Source organism: Toxotes jaculatrix, chromosome 9 (assembly GCF_017976425.1).
Source record: "Toxotes jaculatrix isolate fToxJac2 chromosome 9, fToxJac2.pri, whole genome shotgun sequence".
Lineage (NCBI taxonomy): Eukaryota > Metazoa > Chordata > Actinopteri > Toxotidae > Toxotes > Toxotes jaculatrix.
The window spans coordinates 4,166,942-4,189,571 of record NC_054402.1 but is presented as its reverse complement, the minus strand read 5'-3'; the positions used below and the strand labels follow the sequence as shown (position 1 = coordinate 4,189,571).

Sequence of the window (22,630 nt, the reverse complement as noted above, 5' to 3'; positions counted from 1 at the left end):
AGGGCACTGTTTTTTTTTTTGCGAGGACAGCTGAAACTCTTTGTTCAGTTTCTTTTGTGAAAATCTAAACCTCAAAAGTTGTCCATGTTTATTCGGTCCACCCTGCAGGAGCTCGCTTCTCCATCCGATTTCCTTGAAGAGAAAAAAGAGGAAGCCCACCTCTGATCATTCTAATTAAATGAAAACACAGTGGGCTGCACACAGTAAGACAGCATCGCTCCACACACACACACTCGCGGAAGTAACTGGTGTGGATCTCTATGGGGAACTACAGAGTTCCAGCATCCACCTCTGTTGTGTCCTCTTATGCAGTGCGATCACACACTAGGTTGACATGCAACACGCTGCAGATCATGAGCATAAATAAGCAAGGGAATGTTTTACCTGAAAGGAAGAACATTAATTCAAAGGCATCACACTAGTACTGAGAAGAAATGTTGTCTCATTAGTGTTACCCCACTGCTTTTACTGAGCAGCAATAGAGAGAGGGGGGAGGAGAGAGAGAGAGAGACTATGTGCCACTCTTACAGCACAGACATCCATTCTCCAGAGATCTGAGTTTGCCTCAGCGACTAAAAAATAGTGCAGATTATTATGGATTCATTGTGGTGGCAATGGGTTGAACACAGATGCCTGGATACCGGATCACTCAGAACCTCACTTCTTATAGAAAACATAATGCAACGCGAGAATATGCCCTTTCAAATGCTCAGAATGAGCATGTTTCCAGCCGGAAAGGTGGCATCACTGTAAGTGGAGAGTGGGGAAATGCTCCACTTTTCTGTTTCTGAACATAATGCTGCTCATTGTGTGGAACAGGAGAATGAGATTCGGATGAAAAGGAGAAGAGGTGAGGAGACAAGGACAGACATTATTTGGAGGTTGGCTGGCCTGCCTGCTCTCATCCCCTGTGATTGACAGATTGGTGCAACGGCTGCACTCGCACGAATGCCATCACACGCATTTCCCCAGAAATCTGTCTATCAGCACTGTCTAAGCAGAGCGACAGCCATGACATCTAATCACAGGCGAGCTGGCACCTCATAACTTCTACCTAATGTGCTGCAGGTACAGAGGAGAGAAGGGGAGCATGGCAGACACACCACCGCCACCACAAAGCTATTTATAGCCCCTTCAGAGGCCACCAGCAGGAAGTGGATCATACTGAAGGGTTAGGGAAGGTGTCACCACACTATATCACAAGTCCCCGTGTTTAGATGTAGGCCTCTGTTGACAAGATTAAACACTGAGGTGCCTGGTATCAGGGTGATACTTTTTTCTGGGTTACACTCCTGACAAAGTAACATAAAATGAGGGCAGATATACTACACATACAAGATGATAATGAGTCATTTACATAATGTTGCTACAACATTATAATTACCTGGCAATTAAAGCAGCTCAAAAGCCTCATTATGGGCTGTCCTGAGGGCTCGTTGGACTGGGACGCATACGGTGTGCTCGCTCAAGCTCGAATTTGAGTCTGGCTATCAACCTCTATCACTCGCGGTCTCTTTTTGTTCAAATCACTTTCAGCTGGAGCAGAATTGCCCCAGAAGCCTCATTATATTGAATTATCACATTATAAAGATAAAGTTTTGACTGACACTTGAAGTTTTAAAGAAGCAGAGGCTCAGGCCAGTGAGATATTGCAGCAGGCTCCTGGACAATGTTCAAAAGTTGTTTCCCATCGTATGTGATTTGTCACTCAGACTTTTTTGTCCTGAGGGAATTGCTGACACATTGAAAATGCACAAAGGAGTATAACAAGGACATGTGTCATACCTTACACCCTTATTACGCTGGCAATGACAAGTGAGACAAGCAGTCACTTCAACATACTGTACGCTCGGCACTGAGGCTCCCATTGCTCACAGCCAGTACAGAAACCCCAAAGTCTGTGTGAAATGTCAATATAATAAAAGATGGTGTGTGAAATATAAAAATGTAGATATGTGCAGCAGAGGACAGGGGGAGGAGGGGTGTGTGAGAGAAATGGTGGGGGTGTGGGGGTGTTGTTTATGAATAGCAGACAATGAATGATGGAAGCTCTCCCGAGGGTACAGTCCCTGAGCACTGCTGCAGGGACTTGGGAACACGCCAGTCTCCCATGCCCTGCGAGATGCCAGTTTGGGTGGGCACCGTTCCGAATGGGTGCTCTCTTCTCCAGGATACACCGCAGGTCCCAGGGGAGCATCTCCAGGCAGTGGCTGCTCTGTAGCGGGGTTGGCTGGAATCTCAATCAGGGACACGAGGGGGAGAAAACAAAGTCCACAAATTCCCCCTGTACCTCCATATTAATATAACACTGAGGGAAAATGGACAAGGGGATAAAAGCGGCTCATTATGTCGGGATTGTACACACCTGTGGAAGAATAGAAAGGCTGGATTGTAAAATTGCTCATTATGACGCCTTTTTGAATTTTTCTTAATTGGTGTGAAATTACACAAATAGCATATGGAGCTTTAATTTAATGAATTTCAACACACATATTTAGAAATAATGAGTAAGTTTTTTGTTAACAGTGGAATATGGCTCTGTGCTTGCATCCTGTCTGCTCACAACCTGTCTGTTTTCTTCTCTTCTGCTCTCGTCCTCGCCTGCGCTGCAACAGGAGCTGCTGAAACCGTGACAGGTACTCATTCTTTTTTGCTACCTGCTGTTCATTTGGACTTGCTTGCTTCGGTCTGTGTGTGTGTTGATTGGCTGTCCGTCGCAGTCTGTTCATCTGTGCATATTTACATGAATGGCTGGTGATGTTGGTATTTCCTTTTCAGGAAGGAGGAGGGAGACATGGACTCACAGTGACAATCCATTCTTTTTATTTTTCATTCTCAAGTCAACATTTCGCCACATGTAACGGCAGATTTCAAATTCCTGTCCCGGCTACTCGGTTGCCACTTTAGTTTGTTGGCTGTTTTGACACATTTCTGCTACTAAAAGTTTCACTATGCATTCATCATCTATGTTACTCACTAACTATAAGACAGCAGTAATAAAAAGATAAATATATAATCCAAATGGTCACAAAGGCTGTGGCCTATCGAGCCAAAATAATAATGAGGAAGCCTCCTTTCCTCAAAAACTGCTGACTTCTTCATTACAGTGCATTACAGTGGAGGTGGACTTCACCATTTTTAATCATTCCAACAGCAAAAATAAACACAGCCAGTTATAACTGTCTCTCATTCTGAAAACAGGTCTACAGCCATGCTAGCAGCTCTGTGGGGCTGTACTTAGTTACAGCTGTGCTGTGACTGACCAACAGATGGACTGACAGGAAGAAAGGCTAAATAATATTCATTAAACAATTATTCTCATATACAATTACTCATAACATTATAACCTGTGTACACTATATTCAAAGAACATTTGTCTTTTTCAGGAAAATGAGCTGTGAGCGCACGTCTCTCTTCTCCTTCCTCTGATGTCTAACTGCAAACTAGCACCTCACAAAAATCGAATATCCAAAATATCCTGTAAAATATGTTTAATCTGCAAGTTAAGTTTGAAACATGGTACTTTTTCTAATGTAATAAAGTAAAACATTTAACACTTAAAAGGGAGATTTCATGCTGTTATGAGTCATTGGGAGGCAGATAATAAAGCACTCTTTTTTAAATAAGGTTTATAGGGTTATAATTTCCAACAAATTCTTTATTAAAGTAGTTAAACACTAAGTCCATTTTGGGTTGCCAGGTTGTGAAAACATATGGTTGGTGTTTATTATTTCTGTTTGGTAAAAGTGGTGTTATAAATGTTGGTAACAAGTTGTGAAGAAATCACTTTTGGTCCAGACCCTCAGTAGTTTTCATCTGCAAAGGAAGTGAACGTCATTCAAAGGGATTTTTTAACAACCTCCACAACTTTATTAGTGGCTTAAAACTGAACTATAAACTTTTAGTTAAGGATTCTTCAGCCATTACTAAAGCAATTAATTATGAGTTTATAAACATGTTATTAATTATGTCCCTTTAGAAAGTGATAGCTAATCATTACAGTGTATTGAAAATCACCTTGTATCAATCATTCAATGAGTAAAGGAAAACATTGTTTTTTCAACATCCTTATTTTCTAGTCTTGTTGCAGCATCATTATACAAACGGTTGCACAGAGCTTATGAGAGAGCTTATCTTTGGTTAAAAGAGAAAAGAAAAAGAAAGGTGGCCAAATTAGTGGGTATGAAATTTTTGAAACCTTCCCATGCAAACGGTTATAGGAGAAATGGCACAGCGCTAATTATACCCTGAGACAGAAGCCTTCTCACTTGTGAACAACCTTAAAACAGCATTTCATCATAAGGATCAGGGTTTAATGACTGAGCGGGATAAAGACACACGGCAGTGAAGAGGCATCATCAGAGAAGGAGCAGGAGAAACTTTTATTGTTAATGACTGTCTATAGTCCTGGTTGTTCCTTGAAAGGACACGACTGCTGCAGACAGCGGTGACTCAAGGGAGAGGAATTGGGGGCTGGCTGTCCTGCTTTTTGCTGCCCCTTTCATGTCTTTTGATGTGAAAACAAGAGAGAAAAGTTCAAAGAGAGAGCGAACTTGATTCAAAGGTGCCTGTCTCCGAATTTCTGATGGAGGAGCTCGTCTGCTAATATTTCCTGATTTCGTCAACTTTTGTTAAAATTGGTTGGGGTGGGTGGTGTTTTGCATTTTGAGTACGGCTGATGAGCCGAACCCTCCGTGCCAGACACTTGATGCCAGATTGTACATCCCCTCGGAGAGCACACAGACTTTTGAAGGTCTGTATTTCCCTCTGACTGTTTCATTCAGTATGTTGTGATGCAGGAACAGGAGGGCAGCCATGTGTAGAGATACAGGCACTTTACTCTTCCAGACAGCTGCTGGAATGAGTGTGAATTTATCAGCCAGTCATCTGTGCCATGCCTCTGCCCACTCCCCCTCCATCCCCACCCACTACCCAGAATTAATGACTGCCTCTCCTCATTTGCACCCAATCATGACCAGGATGCCGAGGCAATTGAAAATGTTTACTCCAATTGCGAAAACCCTCCATGTTCCACAAAGTGGCCTGTTTTCACTTTGATGGGATTGCTAATCACAGCGACGTTATTTATGTGTGTTTTGAATTGGAGATGAGCCTAGGCCTGGATATTGGAGGGGGACCAACCTTGCTTGGGGCTGCTAAACCTTATGGAGAATTTATCTATTGCATTCCCTTTCTCTCAGTCCAACAGATTGGGAGCAGGGTAACCTTGCTTTGAGGCTGCTCTGTGTTGCTGTTTTGACTGCCAAATGTATTACTTTTAGAGCGATGAAATAAAATAGACATCAAAACACTTCACGTTGCTTTCGCCTCATCCTCTGCAGCGCTTATGCACTAAGCGCTGCAGAAGATGAGGAGCTCCGGCACACTTGATATTATTACAGATTTACACATTTCAGCTCTCCACATGGAGATTATTTTGATTTGACGCTCATGATCATCTCTCATTTTATTTATTTATTTTTTACCTTTAGATTGTAAACAGCTTGTGTAGCTAGAAAATAACTAATCTCTCTGTCAACTCATTCCTTAATTCATTCAATAATTCAGTGGTTCTCAACCCACTAGCAGGCCACGTTGCTGGTTCATTCCAGTGCATAAAATATTTGTGCCCTATCTGCAGCAAAGCGGAAAATAAGGGTGTGAAATGGGCGTGTCTGATTTTCATGACCAGAGTTCATGTCCTGTCACAGACCTGCAATCAATGCGTCTCTAAAACTCTTTAATTAACACTTTATATCTTTAATCTGTTAAAAAAAAAAGTGAAAGTGTGAAAACGGTGAAACCCCGGCCAAGAAATAATCTGACAGATCACTCCCGCTAAAATGTCAAATTGCCATTTTTCCACTGAAATAAGAAAACTGGCTGCTGGCTGTATATGAGGGTGGTATCAACCTTTTCATGCAACTTTCTGCAAAAAATGTTGAATTAAAGCTTTAACCAGTGCTATTTGAAATAACCATTGTTTTTCCCTAAGCTTAACTATACTATATTACCCTGCACAGTATTGTACAAAGGGAGAAAAACATTGGCATTGGATGAAATCTGGAGTTTTTTTGGACTCACCATCATCACCCCTTTACCTTTGCAATCTCTGTGTGGTGTTTTCATTTAACTGTTGCACTTGACCAGTCAACATGAATAAAAAAAATGTATTGCCACTGTCAATTTAAAATATAAATTAAATATAAATATATACTGTAAATATAAAATAAAATAAAATAAAAAAATGTTCAGAAAAGGTTGAGAACCCTTGCATTAATTTATATACTCTCTCATATACATATTCATTCATTGTTCTCCTGTCTGTCCCTAGTGGGTGTCAGGAGGCATTGCTTCATCTACAGTAAACACTGAACAAGAATCATTCACTATCACCCGCTGCTGTGCCATTCAATTTGGTTCACATCTGTGTCCTTTTTCACAATTTAATATTAAATTATGCCAATGCACCTTAACAATAAGTAAATATAAACTTCATTAAAACCCAATCTGGGATTAACAATAAAGCTTTAATGGGCTTGAGTGTGTACCTTTTGGATATAATCTGTGCCTGTTTTTACCTGTTACCTTTCTTTTGTCCTGAACGGGAGCCCTGGCAGCAGAGTGGAATGAAATGGGTAGTTCATTGCATCAGACAGGTCCGAGGAGCATTTCTCCGCAGCAGTTTAATTTCTTATTGCTTGCTGCATTCGCAGAGTTCATTTTGAATCATGTTAGTTTGGCTGTCTATTCCCATTATCACTATCTGAAAATGCAGGTGTTTTTTTTTTTTTTTCCCTCCACTTTGTAAATGTCAGAATGCAGTAGAGGTGTCTGACAACTTGGGCATGCAAATGTGCTTTTGATGTTTTCTTGGGGCTGTGGCTGAGAGTGTTGTTCCTCCACTGGTGTGAATCTGAGGCATTAAAACATATTCTCCATTCTCCTTACGCTTTTTTGGCTCCTGCCAGATAAATATAGCGCAAGGTGACTTTTGATTCTCGTCCTCTTTCTCTTGGAAGACGGGGGAGACAAAGCCAGGATTTTTGTGGGGTGGGTGGGGGGGTGGTGTGGTGTGGCGTGTAAGTTACTGTGACAAGGTTCATGGCCTGACTGTGGCAACAATGCCAGTGTACAGAGAGTGACTCAGATGCTTACAACACTTTTACTCCTAGAGATACAGAAAGAACCACTGAGCACACTGAGCACACATTGGTCACATGGAACCTCAGATGGAGGGCTCTGATAAAGCTTAGCCATAAACAGCATCCAGCCCGGCTCCATCTCTCTCTTCTCGCTCTCCTCTCTCTTTAACTCCCCCTCTCTTCCTCCCCTCCTCCGTCCCACCCGTATCTACAACTTGCCACTTTCTTACACTGTTTCTTTGTCTCTTTTTCTTAATACCCTCTCCTCTCTCCCTACCTTTGTGGGCAGCAGAGCTTACAGCCCATCTGGCACTGACTCACAGGGCCCACTCTGAGCTGGGGGAGATCAATAGTGACAAACATTGCACATGGCTCTTATATTAAAAGGATTAGACATGGCTGCAAACAGACAATCTACACGGCCTATTCACATATCTTTACTCTGTGCATGTGCTGACATGCGGTCCCTGTAGTAAGAATATTTGATAGGCTGTAAATATCCACACAGGAATCCTTGTCTCCCTTTTGAAACGTCTTTCTCACGTCTGTATTTTTTGTCTGTGTTGTGAAGTCGAAGGTCAGAACCTGGCAACTGACAATGTGTCGGTGATCGAGGGGGAAATGGCCACCATCAGCTGCAGAGTGAAGAACAACGACGACTCCGTCATCCAGCTGCTCAACCCCAACAGACAGACCATCTACTTCAAAGATGTTAGACGTAAGTGCTGGTGCCTCAGACGCAGTGTTTACAACTTCATCTGAAATTTTGGGACGATGTCTTAAAATGGTCCTTGTACAAAAAGTGAGAGAAATCTGTTTTCCCACCACAAAAAGACCACATAAAGGTCTCTTGGCTAAAGTTGTCTGAAAAAGAAGTGAATTTTTTTTCTTTAATAATGGCTTACTGCGTGTGATTCTTTTTCTCTCCATACCAAGAGTACCTCTATCAGGATTTGAAGGATTTTTTTTTTTGACAGTCTTGGTCTTGTTTTTGTAGATTTGGACATCCTTCCTGTCTGTAATGAAAATATTTTCCTCACAGAGTTGTCACCAAAGCTGTATGTTGTAAGCACCTTTTTCACTTCATCATTTAATATACATTATTTCCTGTAATTGTGCATTTTAAACTGCAGCAAAACAGTAACTGTAAAAACAGTAGCTATAAAAAAAAAAAGACTAACCATCACCAAGGCTTTTTGTTATGGGAACATAACAAAATTCTTTCTGTCATGTCTGTGCCAGACCCTAACCACTGCTTACATAAACATAACGAGAGATGAACTGATTAGTTGACAAATGGATTAACTGATCGACGTGAAAGCGTCCTGCAACTATTTCAGTAATCTGCTGTTTAAGCCTTTTTAAAAAATAAAATAAAATAAGATCCCCTCCAGAAATGTTTTCAGACATGTAAAATTACTCTTCTTTGAATAATAATTTGTCTGGCATGGTTTTTCCATTGAATAGTTTAGTATTCTTGTTAAAAAAAAATCTTAAAACTAGGAATAGGAGGGCAGAACTCATTGAAAAAAAAAAAAAAAACCTAGAATCTATGAATATGCAAATATGTTTTATTTAACTACTAGACAAAAGATGTGTCCTACTTCATTGAAAAGTCCATTTTCAGTGTATATGCACCAGAGATTTCAAGTTTCCACATCACATGTTTAAGTTACATAATGAAGCACAATCGGCTCCAAACTAGTTGCAATGTCACAAAATCATGTTCAGATGAAAACGTCTTTAAGGTGAGTACAGAGAAACTCCCCCCTTCAGTGGATGAACATGAAAACAGCCTTCTAGTGTCAAACTCTGCACGGAAAAAAAAAAAATTGATCATGAAAATTATTATCCGTCGTAGCCTTACACGTCCTGTTTCACAGGACAAACGGGAGAAAATGGCGTGGCTGATCCTGCACCTCAGAACTAACTGTGTCCACAACAACTAGTCTACAGTTCAGGGCATCTTGTACTAAAGGGATTTCTTTGGTTTTGACATTACAGTGAAGGTATCAGATATCACTAGGAGATCAGCTCCAGCTTCAGGTTAGATTTTCTGTGTGAATGTGTGATTCCATCTGTCCTTGACTTCTTTAGCACAAGTCATTAAGCTCACAATGCTGCAAGATTAATATGAGATAATTCACAGCGCTACCATAATGGGGATACTTTTGTGTCCTTGTCACTGTTCGATTTTACGATAATCTCTTAGATTAGGATATTGAACATTATGATTATGCATGAGCATATGGGCTACCTCTACTTTGAACCAAGTTTTTGTCTCTGCTTTTGTATCTGGGATCTGAGCCAAGATTCAAGGTGAACGAGAAACACCCTTCATTTCAGTCTATATTTCATCCCAGCTGTTATTTCACAAGTCTAGGTAGCGAAACGTGTGTTCCATTTTCTCACTTGCGAAGAGCATCAGGGGAGTTTGAGTACACATCTTCGTCATATTTGTACAAAATACCCAAAGCCGGCTGAGAATATGGCAGAGAAAAATGGATTGATGTAAAGAATAGGTCATGTTGAGCTCTACATCTTAAAAAATTTTATTCAGACACCAAGGAGTAGATGGAGATTAGGGATGTTTCTTTTCAGAAAAGCAACAATGAATAATTAGCTCTAACATCCTAGTAACAATCAATATCAGCTCTGTACTGTTAACAAAATCTTTCCATGAGGTTAAGACAACCTTGTCCTCCTCACTCTTTATTGAGCGGTTCCACGTGGGCCTGTAAACATTTAATTTTCTCTGTCTGAGTCAATACAGTGCCTTTGTCAATTTCAAAACACAAACGGTTTTGTTTATCCGCAATTAGATCTGAATATATGTCAGATTTCTGACAGGCGGCCAAAGTATTATTGGGCTGCTGCTGCTGCTGCATGCTTGTGTTCCTTGTAATGGGGTCTAGTGAACCCCATGGCAGCGCTATTCTAGGCTCTGTTCCTAAAGGACTGCTGGTTCTGTGGGGACCCCCCTCAGCCAGTGGCATTGTTACCTGTCAACGGGGCTGCTCGACACACTAGCAAATCTTTGTATACAAGGAAGTAAACAGCAGTGACATAGAGACACACCGGGTGCTACAAGAACAGCGAAGCGGCAGCCACAGAAACAGATACACACACAAATACCAAAATGATAGCAGCTTTACAGTACCAGTGAAGGCCCAATAAACAAACCTCTGTTGCAGCAAATAAAGATGAATTATGTCATAGGTACAGGGGCTGAGCGAGTCTTGTTGGGATGAGCCATTTATTCTGCTAGATATATGCGAAATGACATGCAATTTGGCACAGTTGTCATCTGAAATGGGAAAAATTAGCTTTTATCAGCGAAGGTGGACCTCTGGTGATGCAATATCACACCATTATTTATTCACTGCATCTTTCCTCGGGAGTTGCCCGACTTTGTGTTATAAAGGTTTAATGTTTAAAGTGATATTCTATCAAAAGACATCTCTTCTTTTTGAGCATCAAATACTTGTCCCCTGTAGATTTAAAGCCCCTGAAAACCTGGTTTCAAATCTTACAGCTGCTATAATCACTGTTTTCATAATAGCAATGTATCATCTGACAATGTGAAAGAGGTCATTCGTAGTGATGAACACAGAAAATTATCATCCAAATCTGCAGCTCCCCTCAGCTTTACAGAGCTTTATATTGAGCACATTATTTAGCTGTCCAACCTACGACTTTAGCATGACACGACAATGTAAATAGTCATGTGACTTAAAAATATTGATTACATCTGCTTTAAAAATATAGTTTAATTACAATATGGCTAGATCCATTTTTCCATGTGATCTTTAGAGACTTCAAGGAGGGCAGCAGCAGGAAACAAGCTGAAACTATCTGCTGATTAATTGGTTACTTGACTAAAAGGAAATAAATCAAGAACAGGTTCACGGATCCATTAATCATGTACCTTGTTTTTTTAAGGAAAAACTGCCACAGATTCACTGGCCTCAGCTTCTTAAATTTGGGATATTTTCTTGTTTTCTTAGTCCTCTGTAAGAGCAGACTAGATACTGGACTGTTGGTCTGTCAAAACCAACAACAAAACCATTCATTGTGTCACCTTAAGTCTTGGCAAAGTGTGATGGGCTTTTTTTCATTATTTTCTAGCATTTTGTTAAAAACAAATATTAGTCAAGAAAACAATTAGCAGATTAATTTCTAATGAAAACAATTGCTGACCTAATATGAAGACATATTTTGGTGAAAATATGCCAGAACACTGACTAAATAAATACTAGATTCTGTGCATCCTCCATGCTCTTACGTAAGCAGTCAGCCAGTTATGAAACGGTCTTGTGCAAACTACGTTCAGCGTCTCAGAAGTGAAGGGTTTCCCTCCCTAGCAGGTGCTTCGACTCTCTAAGTGCACCGGTGTCATTGTTTCCCTTTGAGGAGAGACTTCCAAAGAGCTCTCAAATTATACTGGGGGATGAGGTTTCATGTTGACACTGCCCCGAGACCTTGGGTAATGATCATGATGCTAAGTGTAAAGCCTGACGGGAATAACAAACTCCCCGTGCTTTAAATAGGGGCTGAATAGAGTTCGTTAGCTCGACAGATGCAGAGAGGACTTGATAAAGAAGGCAGGTCAAAACATCAAAAGGGCTCCCAATCAAATCAACCAAAGCTGTTTATGTAAAAGAGTGCTCAGGGATGAGGGCTGGCCAAATGAAAAACAGAGTGAAAATTCTGAGAGAGGCAGCTAACTTAGTTTGACAACATTAAAAGAAAATTCAGCCAATCTATACGGGCATTAGAACAGATTCCTGGCTACTTTTGATTTAGAGTTTCAGGCATCCAACCCTTTCTACCCCTGCGCTGTGATTTAATTCATTATGTATGTTTGAATGCGTCTCCTTTTTCTGGAATATGTGAGTTTGATGCATCCATCCATGACCAGCAGCAGCCCATTTTAAGAGTTCCTAGCTTGTTAGGAGTCCTCATGAGCACTCTTCACACTTTCCTGTCTCTGCGAGTGCTCTGTGGACTGTAAAGCTACTTTATAAATCAACTTGTATGAATCATTTTGAAACTCACTTTTACTCAATTAAGGAGAAAGCCCACAAAAGGGCCGTGCCTCCCCCCTCCCCCCACTCTCCCCCTTTTCCTCTGTCTCATTTTCTCCTTGTGACTCCTTCGTCTTCCTCCATCTCCTCTCTCATTCTCACCCCTCTCCACTTCCCACCTTCCTCCTTCTCCTCTTCCTTCTCACTCCATGTCTTACGTTTGTGTCCCTGTACTCTGTATCCTCACTGTCTCTGTCTCACATGTATCCCCACAGCCCTGAAGGACAGCCGGTTCCAGCTGGTGAATTTCTCTGACAACGAACTGCGGGTGTCTCTGTCCAATGTGTCACTCTCCGATGAGGGACGCTATGTGTGCCAGCTCTACACAGATCCTCCTCAGGAAGCCTACGCAGACATCACTGTCCTGGGTAGGTGTGAGGGTGCATCTGTGAACCTCACACACATATCACACCCTTCCTCACACACACACACTCGCACACACTTTTATTGTATTTCGCTCCGTTATAGATAGTGAATATGAAATAATGGTAATCTTTGATCCTGTTATCTTTAGCAACTGAAACAAAATGTCAGCCAATTAGGCTCTCACGGTGCTCAACAGCATAACGAAAAGGAGCAGATGCTGAAACTGATGGCTCAGACCGCGTTGGTTTTGGCAGCTGTGTTGACTCTGTGAATCCCGGTGAATGTTGACTTGGCTGCTCCAAACGATTCCCTATTGAGAGTCAGCTGTGCCACACTTTGATGCTTTGGAGTGAAATTACTCTAGTTAAGCTTTATTATACATGCAGACATCCTGGGGGATTGAAAGGAATTAAAAGCACTTTAAAGTAATTACTCTAGTTGTACAATTGAAACCTAGCTGCAGTATTTCTGAACCAAGGGTTGCATTGAAGAGTCCTTGAAATAAACACCCCACTGACTTTTTGCTTTCAAGTAACCGGAGTTTAGCAAGTTTGCCGCGATGACTAATGCAAGGGGCGAGGGACAACTGAGTCGTATTATGTTTTGTGTAGATTTTACACCCTTATAATTATAGGCTGCAGTCACATATACTTCCGTAACTTTGTCATAGAATATCGGATAACACTATAGTGAGGGTACGAAACACATCCTTAAGTAATGCATAACTAATGCATGACTCATGATGATTTAATGCATGAATTAATAGATGTATCATGAATTCCTTTTGCTCACTTATAAGAAATGATTAAGTGACTATGAGTTTATGAGCCTTTTTTCAGCAAAAAGTCTTTACAAACCCTCTGAACACTACCAGCTCAGCAGCAAACAGCACACAGACACAGTTAGCGACTAGCTGGTGAACACAGTGGAGCATTTAGCAGCTAAAGAGCCAGATATTTCCCTCGGGAGTTGGTAGAGAGCAAAAAGAGAGCTAAATGAGAGTGGGTATTCGACTGGCGTTTGCCAGGTGGTCAGAAATATGACTCAAAATGAATGATAATGTTGTGCTGTAACCACTGGATGTATAAATATGCAACTGATTGCTAACAAGTTCACCATTTCAGATTAAAAGGTATATGTCAGTGCGGCATTCACAGCATGAAGCCAAAAAAAAAAAATTCAGAGATTACAGATTTAAATAATCCTCTGACTTTTCATCTAGCTCCAATTTGTCCAATACCACTGATATTCCCGCCAACCCCAGCTGTGCTTTGCATTCTAACACACTAAACTGAGAAGGTAAACATGGTAAACATTCGATGTGTTTAAAGTGTATTTCAGCATTAAATCCAACTAAATGTTGGTAAAGTAAAGTCAATTACATAGTACGCTATTACACTTAGTTGATCTGGTCCCATTTGTCTCTTGTTATTTTTCTTTTTCCACATAAAATCCAGAAATTCTGTCCATTATATCCCCAAAATAAGAGAAAAATCTGTGAGAGTTCAACACAAATCATAAGGCAACATCACATTCATTCATGAGATCACTATTTTTCAAAAGCTATATGGGCTTGCTCTGATCTATTAAATGCTAATGACTTGAACAGGTGTCCTTAAGTATTTGTTTTGTACCCGTACTGTTAAGCGTTTTGTGTGCCTGTGTGTGAAAGCTGTCGTGCCAATATCTCTCTGACCATTGCCGTTGCTGTGGGTCAGTCCCACCAGGCAGCCCAATCATCGAGAGCCGCGAGGATGTGGTCAGCGAGGGGAACGAGACGGAGCTCACCTGCACAGCCATGGGCAGCAAGCCAGCCGCCTCCATCAGATGGATGAAAGGGGAGGAAGAACTGACAGGTCAGTAGAATAACAGCCTCCCCCAGTTTGCTTCACACGTTCCAGGCCTGTCCACCTCCCTACAAGTCCTAGCCTCTGGAGGCACATCCTGTGTGAACAAAATGTAGTTTTCCTCTAAAATATTAATGTGTGGTGTACTGATTATGTTGACTGACATGTATAGGAAGATAATCATGCGTGGCATATACAGCTGGTGGAGGACAGTGCAATATTTTTCTTTCTTTATTTATTATTTCAGCTGTGTTTAAAATCCCCCGTCTATAAGCGTGGACTACTTTCTCAGGGACAATATGTAATGATCAAATATGCATTCAGAACTGCAAGAGCTGCAATCCAGGCTCATGTTTCTCATAAATTTTACAAAACACTTGCCTTGAAATCACTTTCATATTGTAATTTTCATGATAAACAAAATTTTCATGATAGACAAAATTCTTATTTAGATTTTAATTGCTTAAATATTTGCTGTAAACATTCAGTCACATTTATTGCTGATGGACTGTAGTTTTAAGACAACCCTAAATCTTTTACCATTTTCTTTAAACCTTCCACACATGGTAAACATGGCTATGAACTTGTATTTGCACATTTCATCTTCATTCCTGTGCCTTTGGCCAGCTGCAGGCTGTTGCAGAGATGGGTATATAATCTGTGGTGGTGAAAAATCCTTATTACCTCTCAGTTATGATTAGGGGTCATCAATTATTCATTACGCACTTATTGTACAGCAAGGGGGGATATTCATTTTAGTCATATCGTATTTACACAGAGTGGATATCTCTGGGCTTGTTGTCAAATTATATATGTATTAGAATGGAGAGGATTCATTTGGCTTGTTGAGAGATGAAATATTTAGACAAGAGCGAATCTGAAGCTAAATGCCATCTGTGCCTCCAGTGTTCCCTACAGGAGTCGAAGTCAATTTCTGTTTATGAGTTGTCGAGTGTTGTGTAGGGGAGGGAGAGACAACGGGATGGTTAGATCAGCGAAATGCCACTGACATGCTGAGCGGGGCTAATCCATAGTGGCAATGGATACATAAGGAGAGCCTGTGAGTCACGTCCTCCTGTACCCCAGGAAACACAAATCACTACTCATTATGGACGTGCTAAACAATTCATTAGCTCCTGCACGTATTGAGATTAAAAGGCACACATCACACTGGTTTTATAGAATCTCTGTGATCATGTTTGTCTTACGTCTGTGTGTTGGCAAGACAGCCGTAATGGTAAGAAATAAATTCGCTGGCTAATTTAAACGCACAAATTGGCTGAATTGGTTTTGCAACCATTTATCATGCTGGCAGGTACAGGACCAATGGGCTCGGGCTTGAGAGAGACTCAACACACAAGGTGGAAAAATGCTTCTTAGCATAAATGACAGCCGCAATATTATTTAAATACAGTGGAACCCGGTGCTCTGCTGCTGCTGCCCCTGAAGTACAAGAAGAGATTTGCTCCTTCGGACAGCTGCATTTAAATGATGTGTTTTTAAAATTTGTATGCCAGTATGTGAAACTGCATTCATGAGATTTAATCAGAATTTTGAACAGTTACCTTGTGTTTTTTAAAATTCAATGAGAAATATTCAGTTTTGATTTGGTGGAAAACAGCTTACACCCAACCATTAAAGGTGCAATTTAAAATTCAGCTTTGAAAGATTTTTGGATTATGGCTACAATCAGTATTCAGGAGAAATCATTTGGGAAATTTTCTTAGCAGATCAAATAAAAGCTTTTTCACTTTTTTATTCTTATTTTTAATTTTATGAGCAAGTTTTAGAAGAGCCTTGAACATGTAGTTTCAAGTTTGACCTAAGGAACAAAAATCTGGAATAAATATTCATGTTTATTTACACGTTACAAAAGCCGCTCGTATGACGTTAAAAAAAAAATAAATTAACACTTAACACTCACTTTCTCACTGAACTTGGTGACATCTGAGCAAATTCCATTCGCAGAAAAAGGCTGTGGGACACACTGAAAAGCTGCAGAAAAATCCCAAGTGAATGTCAATTTTACAATGTTTCATCACATTAGAGCCATCCGTTTCTTTTTTAAGTTTATTAATAGTTTATGAATCATTTAAGAGTGCTTGAAAGATCAGCTATAAGTCAATAATAAGAAAAAAACATTTGGGTTGCCAGGTTGTGAAAAATCCTCTTAAATTCATCAAGATTTTTCACAACCTGAAAGATCATATTGATGGCTTATAACTTAGCTAACCATTTTTTTTTTTTTTTGCCTATCATTTATTAACAATTGATAACACCATTAATTACAGCTTATAAATCCTTCATAAAGTGCTGCACTACTGGCAAAGAAGTGTTCAAACAGCTTGATGAGCTGCTGCTCTGCCGTGTGACGGCAGGCAGAAAACTTGGGTTAGAAACTGACTGAAAGAAAATGTCACCCTGAGAAGAGGCTATGCTTGATTGCGCTGGGATTGATCGGTGGTTGATGCTCACAAGAGCGTTTGATTTGACATCTCTGCGGCAACACTCAAATCTTCTCTGCATTCAGATTGGAGTCCTTCCTCGACCTGATCCACAGTTGTTTTCCTCATCTGGGTTTGGATGACGCTGATAATTGAGAAGCATTGTCGGCCTGTACAGTGACAATGGCTCCATCTGTATGAGTCTGATCTTTAAAACATGACGCAGAACGTTTAGAAGTTTCCCACTTTTTCAAATCAGAATGACTTTGTAAGAAGAATCATGACCAAAAATAATTGACACAAGAAGGACACTTTTCCATGACGGCACTGGGGTGAGCACAAGCAGTGCTGCTTTCCTGAAATTGAGACATGTTTTGTCTGTCCCTTTGGTATTTTGCATGGTGCAGAGGTCAAATGAGAGGCACAACATCATGGGACTTCCACTGCAGACAAGGTGGTTCAAGGCAGAATGGTGCTGGGTTTTTTTTTTTTTTTTCTAAACTCCCTTTGACATTGCACAGAAGCCCTTCTGTTTTTTTGTTTGTTTGTTTGTTTGTTTTTTACAATGGTGATGTCTGCAATGTTTCTGTTGAGAGGAATGCAGTCATGGCAAGTTACATCAAACATAACCATTATTATTTAATGTGTGACTCTCTACACATTTGCCATATCTTGTTATGTATATGGATATTATGGCTGCAACTAATGATTATTTTCATCCGTCCATGAAACATCACAAAATTATAAAAAAAAATAAATGCCCCTCACAACTTCGCCGAGCTGAAGGTAAGGTGATGTCTTTAGATGTCTTGTCCAAAAGTCAAAAAACTCTGAAGTATTCAGTTTATATTAATAAATAACAAAAAAATAAATAAATCTTCTCATCTGAGATTTCACTTTGTGCTTGGAACGTGACTGAAATGATTCATTGATTATCAAAATAGTTGGAGATTATTTTTCTGTCAGTCTATTGTCCATATACTCTTCAGCTTTAATAGATATTGGAAAATAAGCATGTTAATATTGAGATAATGATTTTTGCCACCTCACGTGTTCGCCTAATGCCACTCTGAAGTTCCTGGACACCATTATTGTTTTTCCTATTTGAAGAAGCCCTTTCCTGAGCTACTTTAGTGATGCAGCACTGTCACTGGCTGAGGGCATAATGACTGATCACCACAGCCCTCCAATTCATACTCCACCTCACCCAGCTCTTGAAAAATGCCCTCATTGACCTTACAAATGTGACCTGTTGTTGAATTTTGAGACAAAAGAGCCCTGAATATGAAATTTGTGTTGGTACTTGGCAAGGAACAACATGGCATTGTTCCGAGACCGTTTCCACTGATCACAGCTCTCTTTATTTTAACTAAAGATGTTTGGGATTAACTAATTTAAAGTGTGTCACGTTAATGCTTGCAGTGCTTTTTAGAGTGAAGTCAAACTGCTTGGCTTGGTGAGATGGCTACAGTAGAAGGGGAAAAGAAATGTGTAAATGTGAAACTTTTGTACCTGCAGTACATTGTGTGTTCTACGTCCTGTAATGTCTTTGCACATTTTGGCTTTTAATGTGTTCAAATGTTAATAAATGGACTGTTTGCCATCTGGCTGATTCTGTAACAAAATACCAAGATAACCACAGTTTCTAAACAAAAGCCATTTATTTTTTCATGTGTTCTCATCACACTGTCACACCTTTTATTCCCGAAGTTATTATCATTATGTTACTGTTATTATTTACTTAGTCTTCTCTCACAGTCAGTGTGCTTTTCAAACAGCCTGTTCTCTCGCTGGACTTGGCAGAGTGGTCAAATTTAATGCCCTCAAGCGCATTGACCACTTACCGATCCCAGTACTTTAAATTTTATGTAGGCAGTTCTTGGGTGGGTGGGTGTGTGTTAAATGGGGTTAATATCCATCACGAGGCCACATATGTGTGTATTGGTGATCATCAACCTGTGGAACAACAGTGTTTTGCCCTCCCTGAGTCCAGCCGGGCTCCCCTGTGACAAGGCTGAAATGGAAGTGTGCTGCAGGTCAGAGTGGGGCTGTAATTATTTCCTCACTTCATTAAGTGCGAGTAAACCATCACACTCAGCACTGCGGCTAATGCGATGCCCCTGTGGCATTGTAATGCTCTCTAAATGAATGCCCCTCTGACAGCCTAGGGCCTAGTGGGCAGCAGATTACTGCAGGGTTAGCCCCAACAATGCTCAGCCCTCAAGCTGCAGAGGCATTCATTATCAGGCTTATATGACCCAGCCGCTCCTCTCTGGTCTCATCAGAATTGAATGCCTCTGGCCCACCTGAATCCTCTAAAGTCTCGTTCGGGCACCACATCACCAAATCATAAATTAAATGTAAATGCCATTTGAAAGCACTTCAGTTTGACAGGTAATATGCTCTTAATAGCTATGACTATTTGCTCATTATGGTCACTGCAGATTGGTGCTGCTGCAGGATTTCAGATTTGTTTTTGGGCTATTTAGCCATTAACTTCCCCCCCCCCCCTCTTGTGCTTGTGATGGTTTTTCTAGGTGAGACAACAGTTGAGGAGACGTATGACAGGATGTTTACTGTCACCAGCCGGGTAAAATTTTCTGTCACCAAAGAGGATGATGGAGTGCCAGTGGACTGCATCATTGACCACCCAGCTGTAAAAGACCTTCTGGCTCAAAGACACTTGGAAGTGCTATGTGAGTGACCTAAAACTGTACTTATTGAAGTCTAGAACTAGACCACGGCCCCACTGACAGCGCCAGAGATGGTCTCTTGCTAAGGCTAGTTGGGAGCTTAAGTATTCACCGGTGGGGCTGTGACATTTGTTGATATCATATGCCTTCGCTAACAATAACAATCAACTGAGACATACTCAGAAACTAACAAATAAATTACTGACAGAATAACTAAGAAATGACACAGCTAACATCTCAACAAGAAATCAGCACAGACAGGGACCTTTGGTAGTCACTAAAAGTACATTTACAAAGTCAGAATATAATTCAGAGTCTTGGTTATTTCACCATGGTTGGGGAGTGGGCACTGAGTTTTAGTTTAACTGAATTTCCAGGACTAATCGCATGCATACAAGCTACTTTTAAGCATAAAATGTTTTGTTTTGAGAATCTATGTGATTAAGTATTTATTTCCAAAAAGAAAAAAAGAAAAAGTTTAACAGTTCCTCTTGAAGTCTGTTCCACTGTATTTTAACTTGGCATACTTTCTGCTTCATGGGCATGGATAGCTTACTGAACGGGCCTACCAGGCAGATTGGACCCCTCTGCCTGTTTGAAATGACTGTAAAATTTTCTTGTGGGAAAGTTAATCAAGTACTGTAACTATAAAGGGATGCAAACTACCACAAAGAGACTCAAAACAACTGCAAGGAGACGCAAAATGACTATACAGAAACACAGAGCAACTACAAACAGATGCAAAATCATTACAGAGATGTGAGCTGAGTAATGAGAGACACGGAAAAATAACAAAAAGATGCAAATTAACTGCAAAGATAAGCAAAATGACCACACACACAAAACGACCACAAAGAGATACTAAACTACTACGATGCAAAACACCCACAGAGAGATAAAGAACAACTCCAGACAAGGAGAATTTACTTTTTAGGATGCTTTGGTGCAGCGTGTCCCAGGTAGATGCTCAGTGGAGCCACTGACCATTAGATCATAGATGCTCTGCATGTTTTTCTCTGCTTGTCTATGGATCATGTAGTCCTAGCATTCTAATCTGACAGCGTACAAATGCCCTGGCCCATGGGATACAGTCACCACAAGGGAATAAAAAACTTTTACTCAGGTGTCAAATGATGTTTAGGTGTTCTTTAAATGGTGCATTGATTGAAGAGGTAATACAGGCTGCCTTACACTGTTAAACATCAAAGAAAGGTTAAGGTACCTTTTTGTAGTCTGTGTAGAATATTAATTTTTTTCAGGTAGACAACTGTTTTGTCTGACCTTTCAAGGAAAAAGAGAAAGCTTGACTGGAACCGCTTGACATTTTGGTAATCTTTGGCTAGCATTGATAAGAGGAAAAAATCATTTTTGCTGAAAGGTACTGTAGACTCACTGGATGTCTACTGAGCGCATAGGATAATCATTTCATCCTCTGCTATGTTTTACTCTCGGCTATTTAGCTTTCATTTGGAAGTCTGTTTCTCTCAGTGCTTCACTTCAGAGCCCAATGATCATTTAAGTTTTGCTTTGGCTGCAGGTGTGAGAGGAAAAAAAAAAGGTTGTCTTGTCATAACTAATGACACTGGATCATTGTAACTACTCATTTTCTTTTATTTTCAGATAAACCAGAAGTGAAGATTGTGGTGACATATCCTGAAGGTTTAACCAGAGAGGGTGACAATCTAGACCTGACGTGCATCGCAGAAGGAAAACCACAGTGAGTGTTTACACAGATAGATACACATCAAAACTTCAAAACAAACACGCTGAGAAAGTCAACTTTCCACTGCATATCCCTTTTCTGCCAGTCCAAGCACCCCTTAACCTTTATATTCCATGGTACCATTTAAATGTTACCGGTTTTAACCATGCTGTATAAAGGACATCATTAGACAGGCGCTGCCAATGGCCCTCCTCAGATTTGGATTTGACCTTTATTTCAGATTTCTAGCATGGATAGACAGTGCCTGAGTGATGTGTGTGGTATTTGTGCTCTCCAGTCCCCATCAGATCAACTGGCTGAGGGTAGATGAGGATGTGCCGCCTCACGCCGTGGTCACCGGCTCTGATCTCTACATCGAGAACCTCAACAAGTCCTACAACGGCACCTATCGCTGTGTGGCGTCCAATGCTGTGGGAGAGGCCTACGACGACTACATCCTCTATGTATATGGTAGGTATATTACGCTTCGTTGCACTTGATGTTTAAATGCCTCCATCACTTTTTTACACCAGGACTCAGTCTGCACTGCTGATATACGAAGGTTTATAAACTTAACTGCCTACAGTAGCTTTGGCAGTCAGGGGATTGTACTGCAACGATAAGGATTTACTACAGCGTTTGTGCAACAAACAGATTCACATTTCAAACATATAGGGATGTAAGCCATTATTGAGAGGAACAGGGAGCTTAATCACAGAAGGTGGCTGCAGTTGACAAATCCACAGAGCTCTGAATTTATGTTGAAGATTTGAGTTGCCGCTGTACTGTTAATGCATGGTGATGAGTTTGAACCATACAGAGTAGACAGTAATGGATAAAGTGGTCGTTGACTTTGGACTTACATGTTAGAAGCCCAGGAAGGGAGATTTTACATGGTAGATTTATAATTTTGAAGCAAGAGTTTGCGCAGCAGAGTAGAAAATAAAGCTGGTGGAACAGTCTGTATTTCCATATACCATTTTATCATACAGAAGACACTTCTGACCCACATGTACAGTCGTATTAAGGGGCTAGTATACTCTGTTTGAAGTGCTTGTCGGATGGTTGGATAGTTTCGGAAACCCCTGCCCCCACACACTTATCCATTGTTGGATTAGGGGAGTCTGTGTTCGACCGTTTCTTTAACTTTTCGAAACAGACGATCTGATATTCACACCCACTTCACGCCATGATTGGCCAGCTGTGTGGAGGCGAGAGAGGAGCCAGGAATTGTACTTTTTCACTTGTTAGACAGCTATTTGTGGCACTTTTCGTGTGAATTACCAAATGCAACAATTAATGTCTTCCAGGAGGATCTGTCTGAAAATGTGCGCTATTATCCCTGG

The 22,630-nt window shown here is 40.7% G+C and overlaps 1 protein-coding gene across 3 annotated transcripts in view; it reads left to right on the top strand.

Moving 5' to 3' along the window:
* Positions 1-22,630, top strand: part of cadm1b (cell adhesion molecule 1b) — a 126,675-nt gene that overhangs the window by 82,310 nt on the left and 21,735 nt on the right. For all 3 annotated transcript variants that reach the window (XM_041047285.1, XM_041047284.1, XM_041047283.1), the window contains exons 2-8: positions 2,616-2,636; positions 7,717-7,863; positions 12,448-12,600; positions 14,317-14,454; positions 19,427-19,585; positions 21,203-21,299; positions 21,583-21,755. In XM_041047285.1, coding sequence (XP_040903219.1) covers positions 2,616-2,636; positions 7,717-7,863; positions 12,448-12,600; positions 14,317-14,454; positions 19,427-19,585; positions 21,203-21,299; positions 21,583-21,755 — 888 coding nt within the window. The remainder of the gene's footprint in view (positions 1-2,615; positions 2,637-7,716; positions 7,864-12,447; positions 12,601-14,316; positions 14,455-19,426; positions 19,586-21,202; positions 21,300-21,582; positions 21,756-22,630) is intronic.